At 43.9% G+C, this 14,669-nt stretch overlaps 4 protein-coding genes across 6 annotated transcripts; 2 read left to right on the plus strand and 2 right to left on the minus strand.

Moving 5' to 3' along the window:
• Window positions 1-656: 656 nt before the first annotated feature.
• On the minus strand, window positions 657-5,986 carry LOC6585477 (protein deltex). Of its 3 annotated transcripts, none has more exons than XM_044008896.1 (5): window positions 5,881-5,986; window positions 5,087-5,700; window positions 3,654-5,021; window positions 3,014-3,159; window positions 657-2,950 (listed from the first exon to the last, which is right to left on the minus strand). In XM_044008896.1, exons 2-5 carry the CDS (start codon window positions 5,525-5,527, stop codon window positions 2,650-2,652), a joined length of 2,256 nt encoding a protein of 751 aa, XP_043864831.1. In that variant the 5' UTR covers window positions 5,528-5,700; window positions 5,881-5,986; the 3' UTR covers window positions 657-2,649. The 3 variants fall into 3 exon arrangements, with proteins under 3 accessions (XP_043864831.1, XP_043864832.1, XP_043864829.1); XM_044008897.1 differs by having other exon boundaries at window positions 3,014-3,156; window positions 5,800-5,985; XM_044008894.1 differs by having other exon boundaries at window positions 5,800-5,985.
• A 173-nt stretch (window positions 5,987-6,159) lies between these two features.
• Window positions 6,160-7,746, plus strand: LOC6585476 (60S ribosomal protein L7a). The gene is made up of 4 exons (XM_002011068.3): window positions 6,160-6,279; window positions 6,511-6,634; window positions 6,708-7,078; window positions 7,306-7,746. Exons 1-4 carry the CDS (start codon window positions 6,265-6,267, stop codon window positions 7,609-7,611), a joined length of 816 nt encoding a protein of 271 aa, XP_002011104.1. The 5' UTR covers window positions 6,160-6,264; the 3' UTR covers window positions 7,612-7,746.
• Window positions 7,747-8,236: 490 nt separating this feature from the next.
• LOC6585475 (alanine--glyoxylate aminotransferase) lies at window positions 8,237-10,721 on the minus strand. Its single transcript, XM_044008909.1, has 4 exons — window positions 10,605-10,721; window positions 10,396-10,570; window positions 8,559-9,421; window positions 8,237-8,490 (listed from the first exon to the last, which is right to left on the minus strand). Exons 2-4 carry the CDS (start codon window positions 10,543-10,545, stop codon window positions 8,316-8,318), a joined length of 1,188 nt encoding a protein of 395 aa, XP_043864844.1. The 5' UTR covers window positions 10,546-10,570; window positions 10,605-10,721; the 3' UTR covers window positions 8,237-8,315.
• Window positions 10,722-11,361: 640 nt separating this feature from the next.
• Window positions 11,362-14,543, plus strand: LOC6585474 (probable RNA-binding protein 19). The gene is made up of 4 exons (XM_002011066.4): window positions 11,362-11,506; window positions 11,573-13,839; window positions 13,900-14,019; window positions 14,095-14,543. Exons 1-4 carry the CDS (start codon window positions 11,471-11,473, stop codon window positions 14,429-14,431), a joined length of 2,760 nt encoding a protein of 919 aa, XP_002011102.1. The 5' UTR covers window positions 11,362-11,470; the 3' UTR covers window positions 14,432-14,543.
• Window positions 14,544-14,669: the final 126 nt, after the last annotated feature.

Below are 14,669 nucleotides of genomic sequence, written 5' to 3' on the forward strand. Positions count from 1 at the left end.
ATCATATTAAATACCTTTCTTTTTTTGCTAATTATCTTATTTAAAGGTGTTGTTTACTGATGAAAGTAAATTTAATTTGCATGGGTCCGATGGTAAGGTGTATGTGTGGCGTAAACCAAATACTGAGTTTGAGCCCAAGAACACAATAGGCACTGTTAAGCATGGAGGAGGTTCAGTCATGGTTTGGGGCTGTATGTCGAGTGCGGGAGTTGGCCATTTGCACTTTATTGATGGCATACTCGATAAATTTGGCTACCTTGATATTTTGAAAAAAAAATGTTAAGCAGAGTGCGGAGAAATTGGGAATACTTGAAGACTTTGCTTTCTATCAAGACAACGACCCCAAGTACACTTCAATGCTAGCTAGGCTCTGGCTAATCCATAATTGTCCCAAATTGATCCAAACGCCTGCCCAGAGCCCGGATATAAACGTAATAGAAAATCTGTGGGAAATTTTGGCGAGGAAAGTTTACCAAAACCGGTATAACAATCTGGACCAATTGAAAATGGGATTACTTGCAGCTTGGAACTCCATAGAGCCAGAAATCTGCAAAAAGTTGGTCAAATCAGTTCCCAATCGCTTGCAGGCTGTTGTCGCAAACAAAGGTTTTGCAACAAAATATTAAATATTAAGTTTTTCTCTTATTTTTTATTAAAGTTTTCTTTTGTCCGATTTGGCGTTGAAGCTCAAAATCGGACTTGTTGTTAGTTTTTTAAAATAAAAAAAATGTTGTCATTTGAAATTAAAAAATTTTTTTTTTGTTTTAGGGGGCTAATACATATTAGATTTGAGAAAAAATGTGAAAACGGTAAAAAGTTAACTTACTGCTAAAGAAAATACTTATTGAAATAAATAAATAGTCTTGTCCGATTTGGCGTTGGAGCCACTGTATATAGTAATCCGATGTTAACAAAATGTTCCTAACTCTAACTCGATTTGCAAAAGCTACCTCAGATTGTTAAGAGCATTATAAGTTATATATATGTATATATAAATAATAAATATGTATGTATACAAAATTAACAAAGTCCATTTTCATAGATACAAAATTGCAATATTTTTTTAAAAATATTTTTTTTTTGTTTTATTTATTTTGTATTTAAACTAAGTATGCGATAAGGAATAAATTTGTGTATATAATCGATTCGTGTGTTTAGTTTAGTTTAATTAACAGCTATTAGTTAAATGCTAAGCTGAATGCGATTTACGCAATGTGTTTAACTAACAACTAATCAGTGCTAAATACAACTTAGTTATATTGTAAAGCGGGCATGCCCAATAGCTGTCTCTATATATGTGTGTATACATATATATAAAGAGCTGTATATATATATATATATATATATATATATATAGTATATATGTATCGTTTCGTATGGTCGAGAATGTCGTCGAGATGATATCAATATGAAAGCAACAATTGAAAAAAAAAAAACTATATATATAATATGATGTCTGCGAATATGTGTATGTACGAGTGTGTGTGTGTGTGGGTATATAAAATATTAGTTACTAATAGTTCATAATCTGTTTGCGCCAAAAACACATAAAATTCCAAATCAAAATCACATTAAACACAAGCAACATTCGAATTGACTTTAGAACAAATTCAAATTTTGGTTTTCGATAAAACTAAACTAATCATTCGAAAGAGCTTCGTATAATGCTAGATATTAAAAACAATTACAAGGATCACAATCAAAGTGTTTCAATTACAATCAAATGGAATTATCAATTGAGTGAATATTGTTAAAGTTACAAATTAATCAAGTATATATTTTATGGTAAAGCTAAGCTAAGCAAACGAATGTCTTGAATACATTTAGAATGTGTTGAATGATTGATTAATAGACTGATTGATTGAGTAGATTATAATTACAAATACGAACTATGCGAATGATTTGCAAGGAAAGTAGACAAATACTTCTTTCGAATGATACACAATTACAATTTATATAGTTATATATATATATATATAATTTATACGTTAGGCCATCTAATACTCTCAAGTGCTTCTATGCTATGGCTGTTTACTAAAATTGAACTGAGATACGTGTTAAATTCGAAGTTGGGCTGAAAAAATAAACATTGGAGTCACATTTAACATTTGAGAATTTTGGCACAGCTTAACACTTAAATGCTTAATTATTGCTATATATAAATATATATCTCAATATCTATATATATATATATTATGTAATACTAACTAATACTAATAGGTCTGTCTTGGATACATTTCTAGTGTGGCAATACAGTTTTGGAATAGTGAAATAGTTCATTAGCGTATGGCCTTACAGATACAATGGATTTGTATGCGTATTAACTTAATCTCTATAAATGGAAGAACAGTTTCGCCTTATTAAATGAGAACAAACAAAAAAAAAATACAAATAAAAAATAGAAAGGAAATTGCTGTTGTTTCTGTTTTTTAGGGTTCGAGCAGCTCAAACGCAAAAAAACAAAAATTTTTTAAACATTACACAATATTCAAAATTAAAACGAAAACGAAAAATAATTGCACACACATTGAGATTGTTGTTTGCTTTGTAGTTTTTAAAGGACATGGAAGCGAGAGTACTTTTGTTGTTGTTGTTGTTGTTAATGTTGCTGTTTGTAGTTGTTGTTGTAGTAGTTGCTGGCAGTTAGATTCAATCCGTAACGCCCAGATGCACCAGCTGCTGCATGGTGCGCTGCAAATAGGTGGGATCTGGAAACATATTGAACTGCGTCTTGTGATCCACACTATTCCAAATGACCACATCCTCACGCCCCGTGGTCACCGAACGTCCAATCGAGAACAGCAGTCGACGGTCGAACGCGATCTTGAGAAAGCGCAACACCTTCCGTCCCAGCGGACAGTCGGGCAGATAGCAAACGCGCGGAAACCCAACGGCAAAGAAAGCGCGTCCCGGATGCGGATGCTCAGCGGTCTGCAAGCCCGAAGCAATGCTGCGAAAAGAAAAGAGCGAAAGTTGTAGCCATAGTGAGCGGGGAACAGTCACGCCAACTCACTCGTAGACAATCTGTATAGTGTTCTGGCCCTCGTGGCCGGGCAAACTTTTGCTTATGATGCTCCAGGACATGCTGCCAATGGGTTGATTGCCCACCTTTTCGCCGTAGACAATGCCACACACGGGGCACTCGATGAACAGGTTCTGCTGCAAACGTGAGAGAGAGAGAGAGAGAGAGAGAGAACGAGAGATATATAGTCAACAGCATAAATTAGAGCGAGTTAGCACGAGTATTTCTATGCAATGAATATTGGATATATATGAGAATATGGGATATATATGTCTGTCTATAAGTCGTTTTCTTATGAGCAACAAACAATTGCAATTCTTCATTATCTTGCATTCGTGAACGTTTTACTGGCTGTAAATATGTCAATATTTATAGCATATAGACTATTTGTCTCAAGTCTAGTCTGTGTTAAACGATTTATCATTTAGTAATTCTGCTTTGTTAAACTTTCGTAAACGTTGCACGGACTGCCATCGGATTGGACCTCCACTCTAAACTCTTTGCAGATCACAGTATTGGCCAATTGGAAGTCTACTTCTATGCCTATCAAGTACATCTGAATCTGATCTCTTTCTTTCGGTATAAATGTTTAGCTATGATCCATCACAACATTTACCTTCTCCTGTCTTACCTTATTAAGCTCATTCTGCTGCGCGATAATCATGCCATTGAGGCACTGCAGATGCATCAAATGCTGGCAGCGACTCAGCGATATGGCAGGATTTTGTGCCGAATGCACCAGCTCCTCCATGCACATGGGGCAGGGCTGGGCGTTTGGCCACAGCGGCGGCTCGACAACCTTAACAAAGCGCGATATCATATCGCTGGCTGGGTCCACGCCCACAATCGAACCAGCGATTGATTGCTGCTGTTGCTGTTGTTGCTGCTGCTGTTGCTGCTGTTGTTGTTGCTGTTGCTGCTGCTGCTGCTGCTGCTGCTGTTGCTGCTGCTGATGATGATGATGTGGCATGGGCAACGGCGGCGGCACCGGCGCCCGCTCTCCCAACGACGAAGGCGGCAGCGACGGCACAAACACCTCATCGCTGCCCAGCGAACAGTCGAGCAGATCGTTCACAGATATGGCAAAGTTGCGGCTCCGCAGGCTCTCCTTGCTCTCGTGGCTGAGATACGTGGAGACGGTGTCAACACTCGGCCTGCGCCGATGCGACTTGACGCTATTCGTATCGGTGTCTGAGACACGCGTGCGCGAACGCGATCGATGTGAGCCCAGGCGGCTGCTGCGCTGCGACTGCAGCGAGCCCTCGGAGCATCGGCTATGATGGCTATTCATCGAGGAGGTCAGCATGCTCTTGCTGCTGTGCGAGAAGTGCGCCTGATGCTGCATCAAATGCAGCGTCGAGCCAGCTACATTCGAGTTGCAGCTGCCGACTGCTGTCGCCAGATGATTGCTGCCGCCGTTGTTGTTGCTGTTGCTGTTGCTGCTGCTGTGCTTGGTGCTGCTACCAAAGATGTTCAGGTTGTTGAGGATCTGGCGCAGATTTGTGGTGGATATTTCGCTGTGTTTCTTGTGCGGCTTGCGTGATTGCTGCTGCTGATGCTGTGTGTGTTGATGCTGCTGGTGTTGTTGGTGTTGATGTTGTTGATGCTGATGTTGCTGATGCTGATGCTGGTGTTGCTGCTGATGATGATGATGTCCATGCGTGGGCAGTGGATGCTGCTGTCGGTGCATGGGCGGCAGCATGGCGCCCATTTTGGGCAGCGTATTATTGTTTCTCTGCTGTTGTTGCTGCTGCTGCTGCTGTTGTTGCTGCTGCTGTTGTTGTTGTTGCTGCTGCTGTACATAGTCATGGCCATTGTTGTTGGCCTTCAGCTGCAGCGCCTGCTGTGGCGTCAGCTTGACCAGCGGATACGGCGCCTGCTGTGTGCGCCGTATGCTGCGCAAGGGGCCGCTCGGCTGCCGCATTTGCGTCAAGTTGCAAAAGTTGATGGTGTATGGCAGGCTGATGTTCGTGTTGCACAGATCCAAGGTTTGCTCGCCCTGCAAGAGAACATTATAATTATATATCAGATAAGCCTATATATATTTGATGTTGAAGAACTTACGCGCGCCCACGCATCCTCAATGATGCACTGCACATGCATGTTGTATGGCCGCCAATCACAATTGTTGTCCGCGCTGCCCCCGCCGGACCACTCCCACTTGGTGCCCTTGCCCGCCGGGCTGCTGGGCGCATAGAGCATGCGCCGCACGCCAATTGTTAATAGACCGCCAGCCTCTGATTCGGTATCCGACTCTTGGGTCATGGTCCGCACATTCACATAGTATTGCTCCAGGCTGGGATCGGCATCGCTGAGCATAACACGCGTCAGTTTCTTGGCATGCGCACGCTCCAAGTGCTGCGACACAGCCGGCGAATAGGGTAGCCATTTGCCACCGCGCGACTCATATTCCCAGACGCAAACGGCATGAGTATGATTGATGGCTCCGCCACCAACGCCGCCTGCAGCAGCTCCACATCCACCACCAGCCCCATTGCTGGCCATATTGCGTATCTTTCTGCACTCACTTCATTTTGTAACTATTATTGTCTATTTTCATTTTAATTGATAACATCAATAATATTTGCGATTATTTTCTTGATTTCCCTTTTATGCTCGTTCCGAATTTTCTGTTTATGCATTCAAATTCGGCTGCGATCGTTGCTGACACTGCGACACTGCGACGAAGATGGAACACAAAATAAACAAAGAAATTAAAAATGGTGGCCCTGCATGGGCAGGGGTGGAGTGCACCGCAGCACCATGTCAATCAGTACCTTTTGCGGCTTGATATTTTGTATTTAAATGTACCACTTGCACCACACTTTAACTAAAACGTAATTTTAACTGATCCTTACTTAATTTATATGCTAATTTTAACATTTGGGCGCAAGCGCAAATGGTAATGCAACAGGTAGAATAAATTATAGTTTGTGCAGTGTGCACGTTTTTTCAACTGCAGTGCATGACTTTTCGAAAGATTTAGTATTTTCTTTCAATAGGTACACTATCGAAACACTGTGACATGCAGCTCTGAATGCGCCACCTGGTGGTTTTTAAATGAAAACTACGTGCACATACAACCCTGACGCTAGCAAATGTCAACTTTGACAAGAAAGCAACTTCCGCCGCTCTCGCAATTTCTTTACCTTTCTGACGGGCAGACGTAAAGCTGGTCTTTTAAACGACCCGCAAAATAATCTGCTTTTTTTGTTAACATCGTTGAATAAAACTGCGTGAAAATGGTTGTTAAGAAGGTAAACAATGCTACCCAACCAAATGAAATCAACATTCCCACTAGCAAATGTTGCGCGCCGTGAATTATCTCAAAATATTTTTTATGCAATTTTTTTATTTGTGTTTTGTTTTGTGTTATTGTGCCATACAAAATATACATAATATGCATATGTGATGCGTATAGTGCTGATTCTCCTGTGCTTATGTGTGTGTGCGCTTCCTATTAAAACTGAATCAATTTCACGTTTCAGCCCAGGCCAAAGAAGAAGCCAGTGACCAAGAAGGTGGCCCCAGCTCCATTGGCTGTGAAGAAGCCCGTGGTCAAGAAAGTTGTTAACCAACTCTTCGAGAAGCGTCCCAAGAACTTTGGCATTGGTAAGCAATTGCAATTACAAACAAATCGTATTCCACGAATTCCTTATTCATGATTTAATTTTCGAATTTTCAGGCCAAAATATTCAGCCCAGGCGCGATCTGTCGCGTTTCGTGCGTTGGCCCAAATACATTCGCATCCAGCGTCAGAAGGCTGTGCTGCAGAAGCGTTTGAAGGTGCCACCACCAATCAACCAGTTCAGCCAAACCCTGGACAAGACCACAGCCGTGAAGCTATTCAAGCTGCTGGAGAAGTATCGTCCCGAGTCGCCGCTGGCCAAGAAGCAGCGCTTGAAGAAACTGGCTGAAGCCAAGGCCAAAGGCAAGGAAGTTGAGCCCAAGAAGAAGCCCAGCTACGTCTCGGCCGGCACCAACACTGTCACCAAGCTCATTGAGCAGAAGAAGGCTCAGCTGGTTGTCATCGCTCACGATGTCGATCCCCTAGAGGTAAGCTCCCTCTCCCTGTCTCTCTCACTCTAACAAAATGGTGATCATTCGATGATGTTAATTTGAATTTCTTCAACTGAAACGTGTTATTTATTTATATAAAACACGTTGTCTGTGGTAAATTGACAGCTGAGTTTGTTCGCCCATAAATAACAGGAGAGAACACCTCCGCCTTTGAGCACGTGTTATTTGATGAGATTGACTAATTGTTTGTTTTCTCTTTTTAGCTGGTGCTCTTCCTGCCCGCCCTCTGCCGCAAAATGGGCGTGCCCTACTGCATTGTCAAGGGCAAGGCACGTCTGGGCCGTCTGGTGCGCCGCAAGACCTGCACCGCGTTGGCTCTGACCACCGTCGAGAATAACGATAAGGCCAACTTTGGCAAGGTTCTGGAGGCTGTTAAGACCAACTTCAATGAGCGCCACGAGGAGATTCGTCGCCACTGGGGCGGTGGTATTCTGGGCTCCAAGAGTTTGGCACGCATCGCCAAGCTGGAGCGTGCCAAGGCTCGTGAGCTGGCCCAGAAGCAGGGTTAAGTTTGAGATGCGCAGCAGATGCAGCAACTATTTTGTATGCCTAAATAGCATATGGACGTCGATTCAAGTAGAGAGTTGATCCCAAATCCATACGAAAAACAACAACAAATAAACATTTAAGTGTACAATTTTTAACTATTTTTTTTACTCTCTCAATATGTGTATAAAACTGTGCTAGTGCCGCTTGAACGGGCCAAGTCTAAATGCTTGGCGTTCAATAAATTTATAAACTCAATTCGAGAATTTCAATAATCTTATTTGCCAACAAATAACTTGGCTCAGAACTATTTATCGAATGCAGTAAAATGTTGGCGGTTGCGATTAGCAGTGCCCTTTTGAGTTTAAGCGGCTGTTGATCACGTTCGACGCTGGCTTGTGTAAATTGCAAATGTATGTTTGCTTAATGCCATTAACAAGCCCAACACCTTTGATGAAAAACTTGGCACAACTTATATACATATACGCTTAGGATTGATAAAATAAACAAAAATATCGCTAAAATTAATTTTTTGCATACTTAATTTTTTTACCGGCAAATAAAACCATTTTTGCAGCTACAGCAGAATCTGTGCTTAACAGAGCCTTTTTGAGTCTAGGAGCTGTTAGTGTTGAATACGCGCCAAAATTCAAATTCAAAAGGTAAAAAGTATAAGTATATTTAAAAAAATAGTCAAGTAAAAGTTGAATCAGTTTAATGGGTAATATTATATTTTGGAACGTTCCGTTTTGATGGCTCGCAGCTTGATGCTCTGAATTGCCTCGTTCAAGATGCTTAGGACCATGTCTACCTTTTCCAGTGTCGCATTCTCGCCCATCAGACCAATGCGAAAGACATGCTCCACTGTGGGGCCCAAGCCGCCGCTGATTTCCAGATTGTACCTGCCGTGGGAGAAGATTATATTCACATGATTATCTACATTGAGATTGAGATTTTGCTGTTCACCCACTTTCGCATTGCGTAGTCCGCCACCTTTCGCCAGTCGACGCCAAAGGGCACTTTCACGGCATTGACCGTGGGCAGGCGATCCGGCTCGTGCTGCACAAACATCTCCAGGCCCAGCTCCTCGATACCCAGCTGCAGTCGCTGCGAGCACTCCAAGTGCCGTTGCACCACGTTCTTCAGGCCCATCGCGCAGAAGTGAGCCAGCGCCTCGCGCAGGCCGTAGAGCAGGGTCGAGGAGATGGTGTGGTGGTAGATGCGCGGCGTGCCATAGCAGCCCCAGTACTGGCCAATGAGCAGCACATCGAAGTAGTAGACCTTCGGCTTGGTCTTCCGCTGCTTGATGTGGGTCAGGGCGCGTTTGCTAAACGAAATGGGCGTCAGGCCAGCCGGTCCGCCCAGCGTCTTCTGTGAGCCCGTGTAGGCCACATCCACCTTCCACTCGTCCATGAGGAAGTGGGTGCCACCCAACGAGGCAACCACATCCACGACCAGGTAGCAATCGTATTGCCGGCACAGATCGCCGATTTCGCTGATGTGGCGCTGCAGGATGCCGGTCGAGGAATCACCCTGTGCCACAAAGAAGACGCGCGGTTTGTGTGTAGCGAAAGCAAACCGAATCTCCTCCAGCGTCAGCGCGCGCCCAAAGCTCGCCTCCACAAAGCGCACATCGGCGCCATACCGACGCGCTATGTCGCCCGCCCTGTGGCCCCACATGCCCGAGATGCCCAGCAGCACTACGTCGTTATCCTCGATCAAGTTGCACAGAGCCGCCTCCATACCGCTGTGGCCCGCTCCACTGATGCACATCGTGGCGTCGTTCAGTGTCTGGAATATGTACTTGATGCCCTCTTTCACCTCGTCCATGATCTGTGCCGAAGAGCGGAAGAAAATTGCTTTAGAAGCGGACTCTAAATTCGAAATTCTGATTAAGAATCTAGGCTAAGGCTAAGTATTCTGATTGGATTTGGACATCATATACTAACCGGAAATTTGCTTCAGTATATCATTTGAATGTGAAAGTAATATACCCCACTTTTGAATGCGTAAAGGGTATCAAAAGATTTGCGATGAAATTGCCGTGATAAGCCTAAATACATTGTCTGGCTGTTAACGGGAAATTCACGCTGTAAACTTCTCCCATAGCAGCAAAAGCAACATAATATAATTAACATTAACACACACTGTTAAAGTACACGACAGCTAACAGCTAAATTGAAATGTGAAAGGACTAATGGTATTTCAAGGAAAGTAGTCTGTTAACTTGACAGTGTGACGCCACATTTTTGGAAAACAGGTGCACGCGTGCTGATCTCTGTTTGAAATTGAAGCAACTTTGACTCTGTTATCTGTTTGAAAGCCAGTAAACAAAACAAAATCGGAAATTGCGCTCAATTAATAGCTATTTTGAGATTATGAAAACGCGCACTCTAAGCTACTGCAGATTATGTCTGCCGCTAGGTTTTAAGCAAATCATTTTTTATTATTTACGGTAAGTATTACTTGTAGCAAAAAATTAGTTAACTCCCTATTTATGATTCTTTCGTACCAAAGGACTTTATTATACTACATTGCTTTCAGTGTTAGCTAACATAGACAATTTGTGCTCTGTTAGCCGATTTAAATTTCGGCGCACACTAAAGCACTAAGGATAAATCTCTAGATGGCTAAAAATGTTACACATTATTATTCTCAGCTATCAAAATTTTACGTAATTAGAAAGTCCCTATGATCAGTTAAGAGTGAGCACTAAGAATAACACATTATTACTACTATCACAAATTAAAATCAGTTCCATTTAGAGCGCTATTACATATATATGCAGTAAAGTTGAGTGAACGCACCTGTAGACACTCTGGATGCATGTGGCCCAGTACGGGGTTGCTCATGGCCTCAAGGACGCGCTGCGAGCAATTGGATGGACCCGGGCCCATCAAAGTTTTGCTGGGAACGAAAAGCGATCGCTTGAGGACAAGTGGCGGCGGCACCTCCATTTCACTAAATGTTTGAATATACGAATAGGTAAAGTTATATTTTGTTTTGAAACTTTTCCACTATTCGTTTGGGTAATTATGTAACTCGAAAGTTGGTGTCTTATCGGACTATAGAATTATATTGATTTGTTAGTTTTTCTTTATAGTTGCTTTACGTCAAAATCTAAAGATCTAACTGAAACGCTTTGAGTGCATCTCGGCTGGTTTTATAGCGGCGCAACTTTGCTTATCTATTCAAATAGCGCCAATGAACGCACTTGAAGTGGGGGGGAAAACAAAAACAAGATGAGCACATTCTCATTTCATCTTATCAATTTTGCTCTCGGAATCTTCTTTGAATATACAAGAATATACACATAGGTATATATATACAAAATATGTATATCAGCAATGGCCATCCAAAGGTTATTGTGAAACACAATGAGGTTGAGCTGCTGGTGTCTGCATGAGCCGATATAGTGAACACAAGCAGAGTCTCAGACTCTGATCCACCTGTTTTTAGAAACACATAATATGATAACACACATATACATATATATATATATATAAGTATATTTGATAACAACTGTGAATGCGTGCTCATTATAGCCGGAAATATGTTTATATGCCATTTTTTGACTGTCGTTGAGATTATCGCATTTGAAAACATTTCCTATAGACTTTTTTCATTTCTTTTAATGGTATTTAAAAGTTTAGCAATTTTTTGCAATTATATTTTCATTTGAATTTTACAGTATTGGAAAACATCGAACAACTATCGCGCCAATGTATGGTCTTGCCGCACAGCAGTAACACGTTGGCCTTGCCAGATCTTAGCAATGAGCTTGTAACAAGCTGGCAAGCTTAACAACAACACGTGCCAGCCGTAAACAAAATGAATTTCGTGTAATTTCGTTTGAGCCTGTTGAATGAGTTAAATATAAAAATGTCTCGTATTATTGTCAAACAGCTGCCCAAGCAGGTAAGTGGATAACTGTAAATGGTGTAGGCTTAAAGTTAAACCATTAAATGAACTGTCTGCCCACAGATAAGTGAGGATAAGCTACGCAATATATTCGGCACCAAGGGAACGATCACAGATCTGCAGTTAAAATACACGCCCGATGGCAAATTTCGGCAATTCTGTTTTGTGGGCTACAGCAGCGAGGCGGAGGCGCAGGCGGCCATCAAACATTTCAACAACACCTGCATACAGACGAGCCGCGTACGCGTGGAACCCTGTGCAGCGCTTGGCAGCGAGGAGAAGCCCCAATCCTGGAGCAAATATGCCAAGGATAGCAAAAAGAATCTGGAGAAGTTAAAGGCGGCACAGCCAGTAACGAAAAAAGTCAACGAGAAGAAAGAGAAGACAAACAAAGTTGATGAAATTCTGGCCAAGCACAAAGATGATCCGGCCTTCCAGGAGTTTATGCAGGCTCACGATAAAACGCGTGCGCTCTGGGCCAACGATGCAGGCATTGTTGCGGCTCAACCCGACAAGGAGACTGTGGACGCCCAGCCAGAAAACAATGAAAAAGTGAAGGAGACATCAGATGATGATGATGATGATGATGATGATGATGAGGAAGAGCAAGTGGAAGAGGAAGAAGGCCAGCCAGTTAAGCTCGCTGAGAAGCCCATTAGTGACATGGAGTACATGAAATCTCTGATGGCAGGCAAAGCTGAAGCGGAAGCCAAACCAAGCACAGAGTCAAAGAGCAAAACGAAAGGAAAAGCCAAGCAGGATAAAGCCGATCTGCAGTTGTTCACCATCAAGATTCACAATGTTCCATATAAGGCCAAGCGTTCAGATATAATCAAGTTCTTCAAGCCCCTGAAACCTTACTCAGTCCGTCTGCCGAGCAAAGTGCATGGTTTTTGTTACGTGGGCTTTAAGACGGAGCACGACATGGCCAGGGGCATGATGAAGAACAAAAGTTTCATATTGGGAAAGCAGGTGTTCTTTTCCGATTTCACCGACAAGAATCGGGTGACCAAGGCCAAGAAGTCGGGTGAAGCTGTGGACGCCAATAGTAATCCTATAACCAATGTGAACGCCAAGTGGCAACAGCAGCAGGACAGCCTGAGCCATGAGGAGAACATATCCGAGTCGGGTCGTATATTCTTTCGCAATTTGGCCTACACCACCACCGAGGAGGACCTGCAAAAACTATTCGAGCCATTCGGACCTCTGGTCGAAGTCAATCTGCCCGTGGACAAGGTGACGCGTCAGATCAAGGGCTTTGGCACGGTTACCTTCATGATGCCCGAGCATGCGTTGAAGGCGTTTAATGCGCTCGACGGCACCGACTTTCATGGCCGTCTGCTTCACCTGCTGCCCGGCAAGGAGCTGGACAATGCCCAGGAGACGGTGGAAGACAACGATCCGAATCTTTCATTTAAGCAAAAGAAAGCGCTTAAGCTGAAGCAGAACGCACAGAAGCCAATCGGCTGGAATACACTGTTTCTCGGCGCCAACGCCGTTGCCGAGATCCTGGCCAAGCAGTTCAAGATGAGCAAGGAGCGCATCCTGGACACCAGCGAGGGCGGCAGCAGTGCAGCCGTGCGACTGGCACTCGGCGAAACACAAATCGTTGTCGAAATGAAAAAGTTTCTCGAGGAGGAAGGCGTCCGGCTCAGCGCCTTCGATGAGCCCACGCAGAAACGCTCCAAAACTGTGATACTGGCCAAGAATTTGCCGGCGGCCACCGAGGTGGCTGATCTGGCGCCCATCTTTAGTAAATTTGGTCCCATCGGACGCATTGTGCTGCCACCCAGCGGCGTTACCGCACTCATCGAGTTCTGCGATCCCTCGGAGGCGCGACAGGCATTCAAAAAGTTGGCCTACAGCAAATTCAAGAATGTGCCGCTCTATCTGGAATGGGCGCCGGAGGACACGTTCACCAAGACACTGAACGGCGAGGCTATCATACCCAAAACGGAGCCCAAGCCTGAATCGGAGCCGAAGATGGAACAGGCGAAGGAGTTGGAGTTGGAGCAGAAACCAAAGCCCGATCCCGTGGCAGAGGATGCCGATGATGAGCCCGAGCCAAATACTACGATATTTTTGCGTAATCTTAACTTCAAGACTGTGGCCCAAACGATACAGGAGCACTTTCAGAGCCTGGGCACTATACACACCATCGAGATAGCCAAGCGCAAGGATCCTCAGAATCCCAAACAGCTCAACTCCCTGGGCTATGGCTTCATCCAGTTCAAGCGGGCTGCCGTTGCGGCACAGGCTCTGAAGGACATGCAGTTGACCAAGATCGACGGCAATCTGGTGGAGCTAAAGCGCAGCGATCGCGTTCTCAAGTAAGTCATCCCAGAAATAAGCTAAAGCTGGAGTCGTTAATCAAATGCCATTTCTAATAGAACCCAAGACGATGGAGCACGCCGTCGCCAGGTGGCGCAGAAGAAGCAAACTGGCACCAAGATTCTAGTGCGGAATATACCCTTCCAGGCGCACCATCACGAGGTGCGCGACATCTTCAAGTGAGTGACTCAATGGGTAGCCCATTAAATGGGCCATAAATAAATGTTTCCTAATCTTAATCTTAACCTGTGCAGAGCCTTTGGCGAGCTGACCTCACTACGACTACCCAAGAAGATGACGCCCGGCGAGGATTCGCATCGTGGCTTCTGCTTTGTCGACTACACCACCAAGGCGGATGCAAAGCGTGCCTTCGATGCACTCAGCGCCAGCACCCATTTGTACGGACGCCGTCTGGTGCTGGAGTGGGCCAGCAACGAGGATCAGCAGGATGTGGAGGAGCTGCGCAAGCGTACTGCAATCAAATTCGATGGCAGCCAAGCGGCCGTCGAGGCCAAGCGTAGCCGTCGTGCCTACTTCGATGTGGACAGCAATTTGCCGCAGGAGACGGAAGACAACGAAGACGAAGAATGATGGAGTTACGTATATAAGTCCTATATAAATGTTATTGCAATAGATATGCCTAAATGTGTATATAATATATAAAATTATATAGAACGACAATACAGATTTGATTGATGTTGAATCGAAACACTTTTAATCATTCCAATATGAGATCCAAGATTATTCGGAAAATTGCTCTACAATGCTGAACAACTCGGTGGGTATATATGAATTGAAGATTGCAGTTTGTAAACGATTACGAAAGAAG

Source organism: Drosophila mojavensis, unplaced genomic scaffold, assembly GCF_018153725.1.
Source record: "Drosophila mojavensis isolate 15081-1352.22 unplaced genomic scaffold, ASM1815372v1 contig_136, whole genome shotgun sequence".
Classification (NCBI taxonomy): Eukaryota; Metazoa; Arthropoda; class Insecta; order Diptera; family Drosophilidae; genus Drosophila; species Drosophila mojavensis.

Coding starts and splice junctions, on each gene's coding strand:
- LOC6585477 (XM_044008896.1), bottom strand. CDS start 5,527: ATGGCCAGCAATGGGGCTGGTGGTGGATGTGGAGCTGCTGCAGGCGGC. Junction 5,022..5,086: donor TTGAGGATGCGTGGGCGCGC/GTAAGTTCTTCA, acceptor GTTCTCTTGCAG/GGCGAGCAAACCTTGGATCT. Junction 3,160..3,653: donor AGCAGAATGAGCTTAATAAG/GTAAGACAGGAG, acceptor TCACGTTTGCAG/CAGAACCTGTTCATCGAGTG.
- LOC6585476 (XM_002011068.3), top strand. Junction 6,635..6,707: donor TCCCAAGAACTTTGGCATTG/GTAAGCAATTGC, acceptor TCGAATTTTCAG/GCCAAAATATTCAGCCCAGG. Junction 7,079..7,305: donor ACGATGTCGATCCCCTAGAG/GTAAGCTCCCTC, acceptor TTCTCTTTTTAG/CTGGTGCTCTTCCTGCCCGC.
- LOC6585475 (XM_044008909.1), bottom strand. CDS start 10,545: ATGGAGGTGCCGCCGCCACTTGTCCTCAAGCGATCGCTTTTCGTTCCC. Junction 9,422..10,395: donor TGCATCCAGAGTGTCTACAG/GTGCGTTCACTC, acceptor TCTTCGGCACAG/ATCATGGACGAGGTGAAAGA. Junction 8,491..8,558: donor GCGGACTACGCAATGCGAAA/GTGGGTGAACAG, acceptor CTCCCACGGCAG/GTACAATCTGGAAATCAGCG.
- LOC6585474 (XM_002011066.4), top strand. CDS start 11,471: ATGTCTCGTATTATTGTCAAACAGCTGCCCAAGCAG. Junction 13,840..13,899: donor CGCAGCGATCGCGTTCTCAA/GTAAGTCATCCC, acceptor CATTTCTAATAG/AACCCAAGACGATGGAGCAC. Junction 14,020..14,094: donor GAGGTGCGCGACATCTTCAA/GTGAGTGACTCA, acceptor TAACCTGTGCAG/AGCCTTTGGCGAGCTGACCT.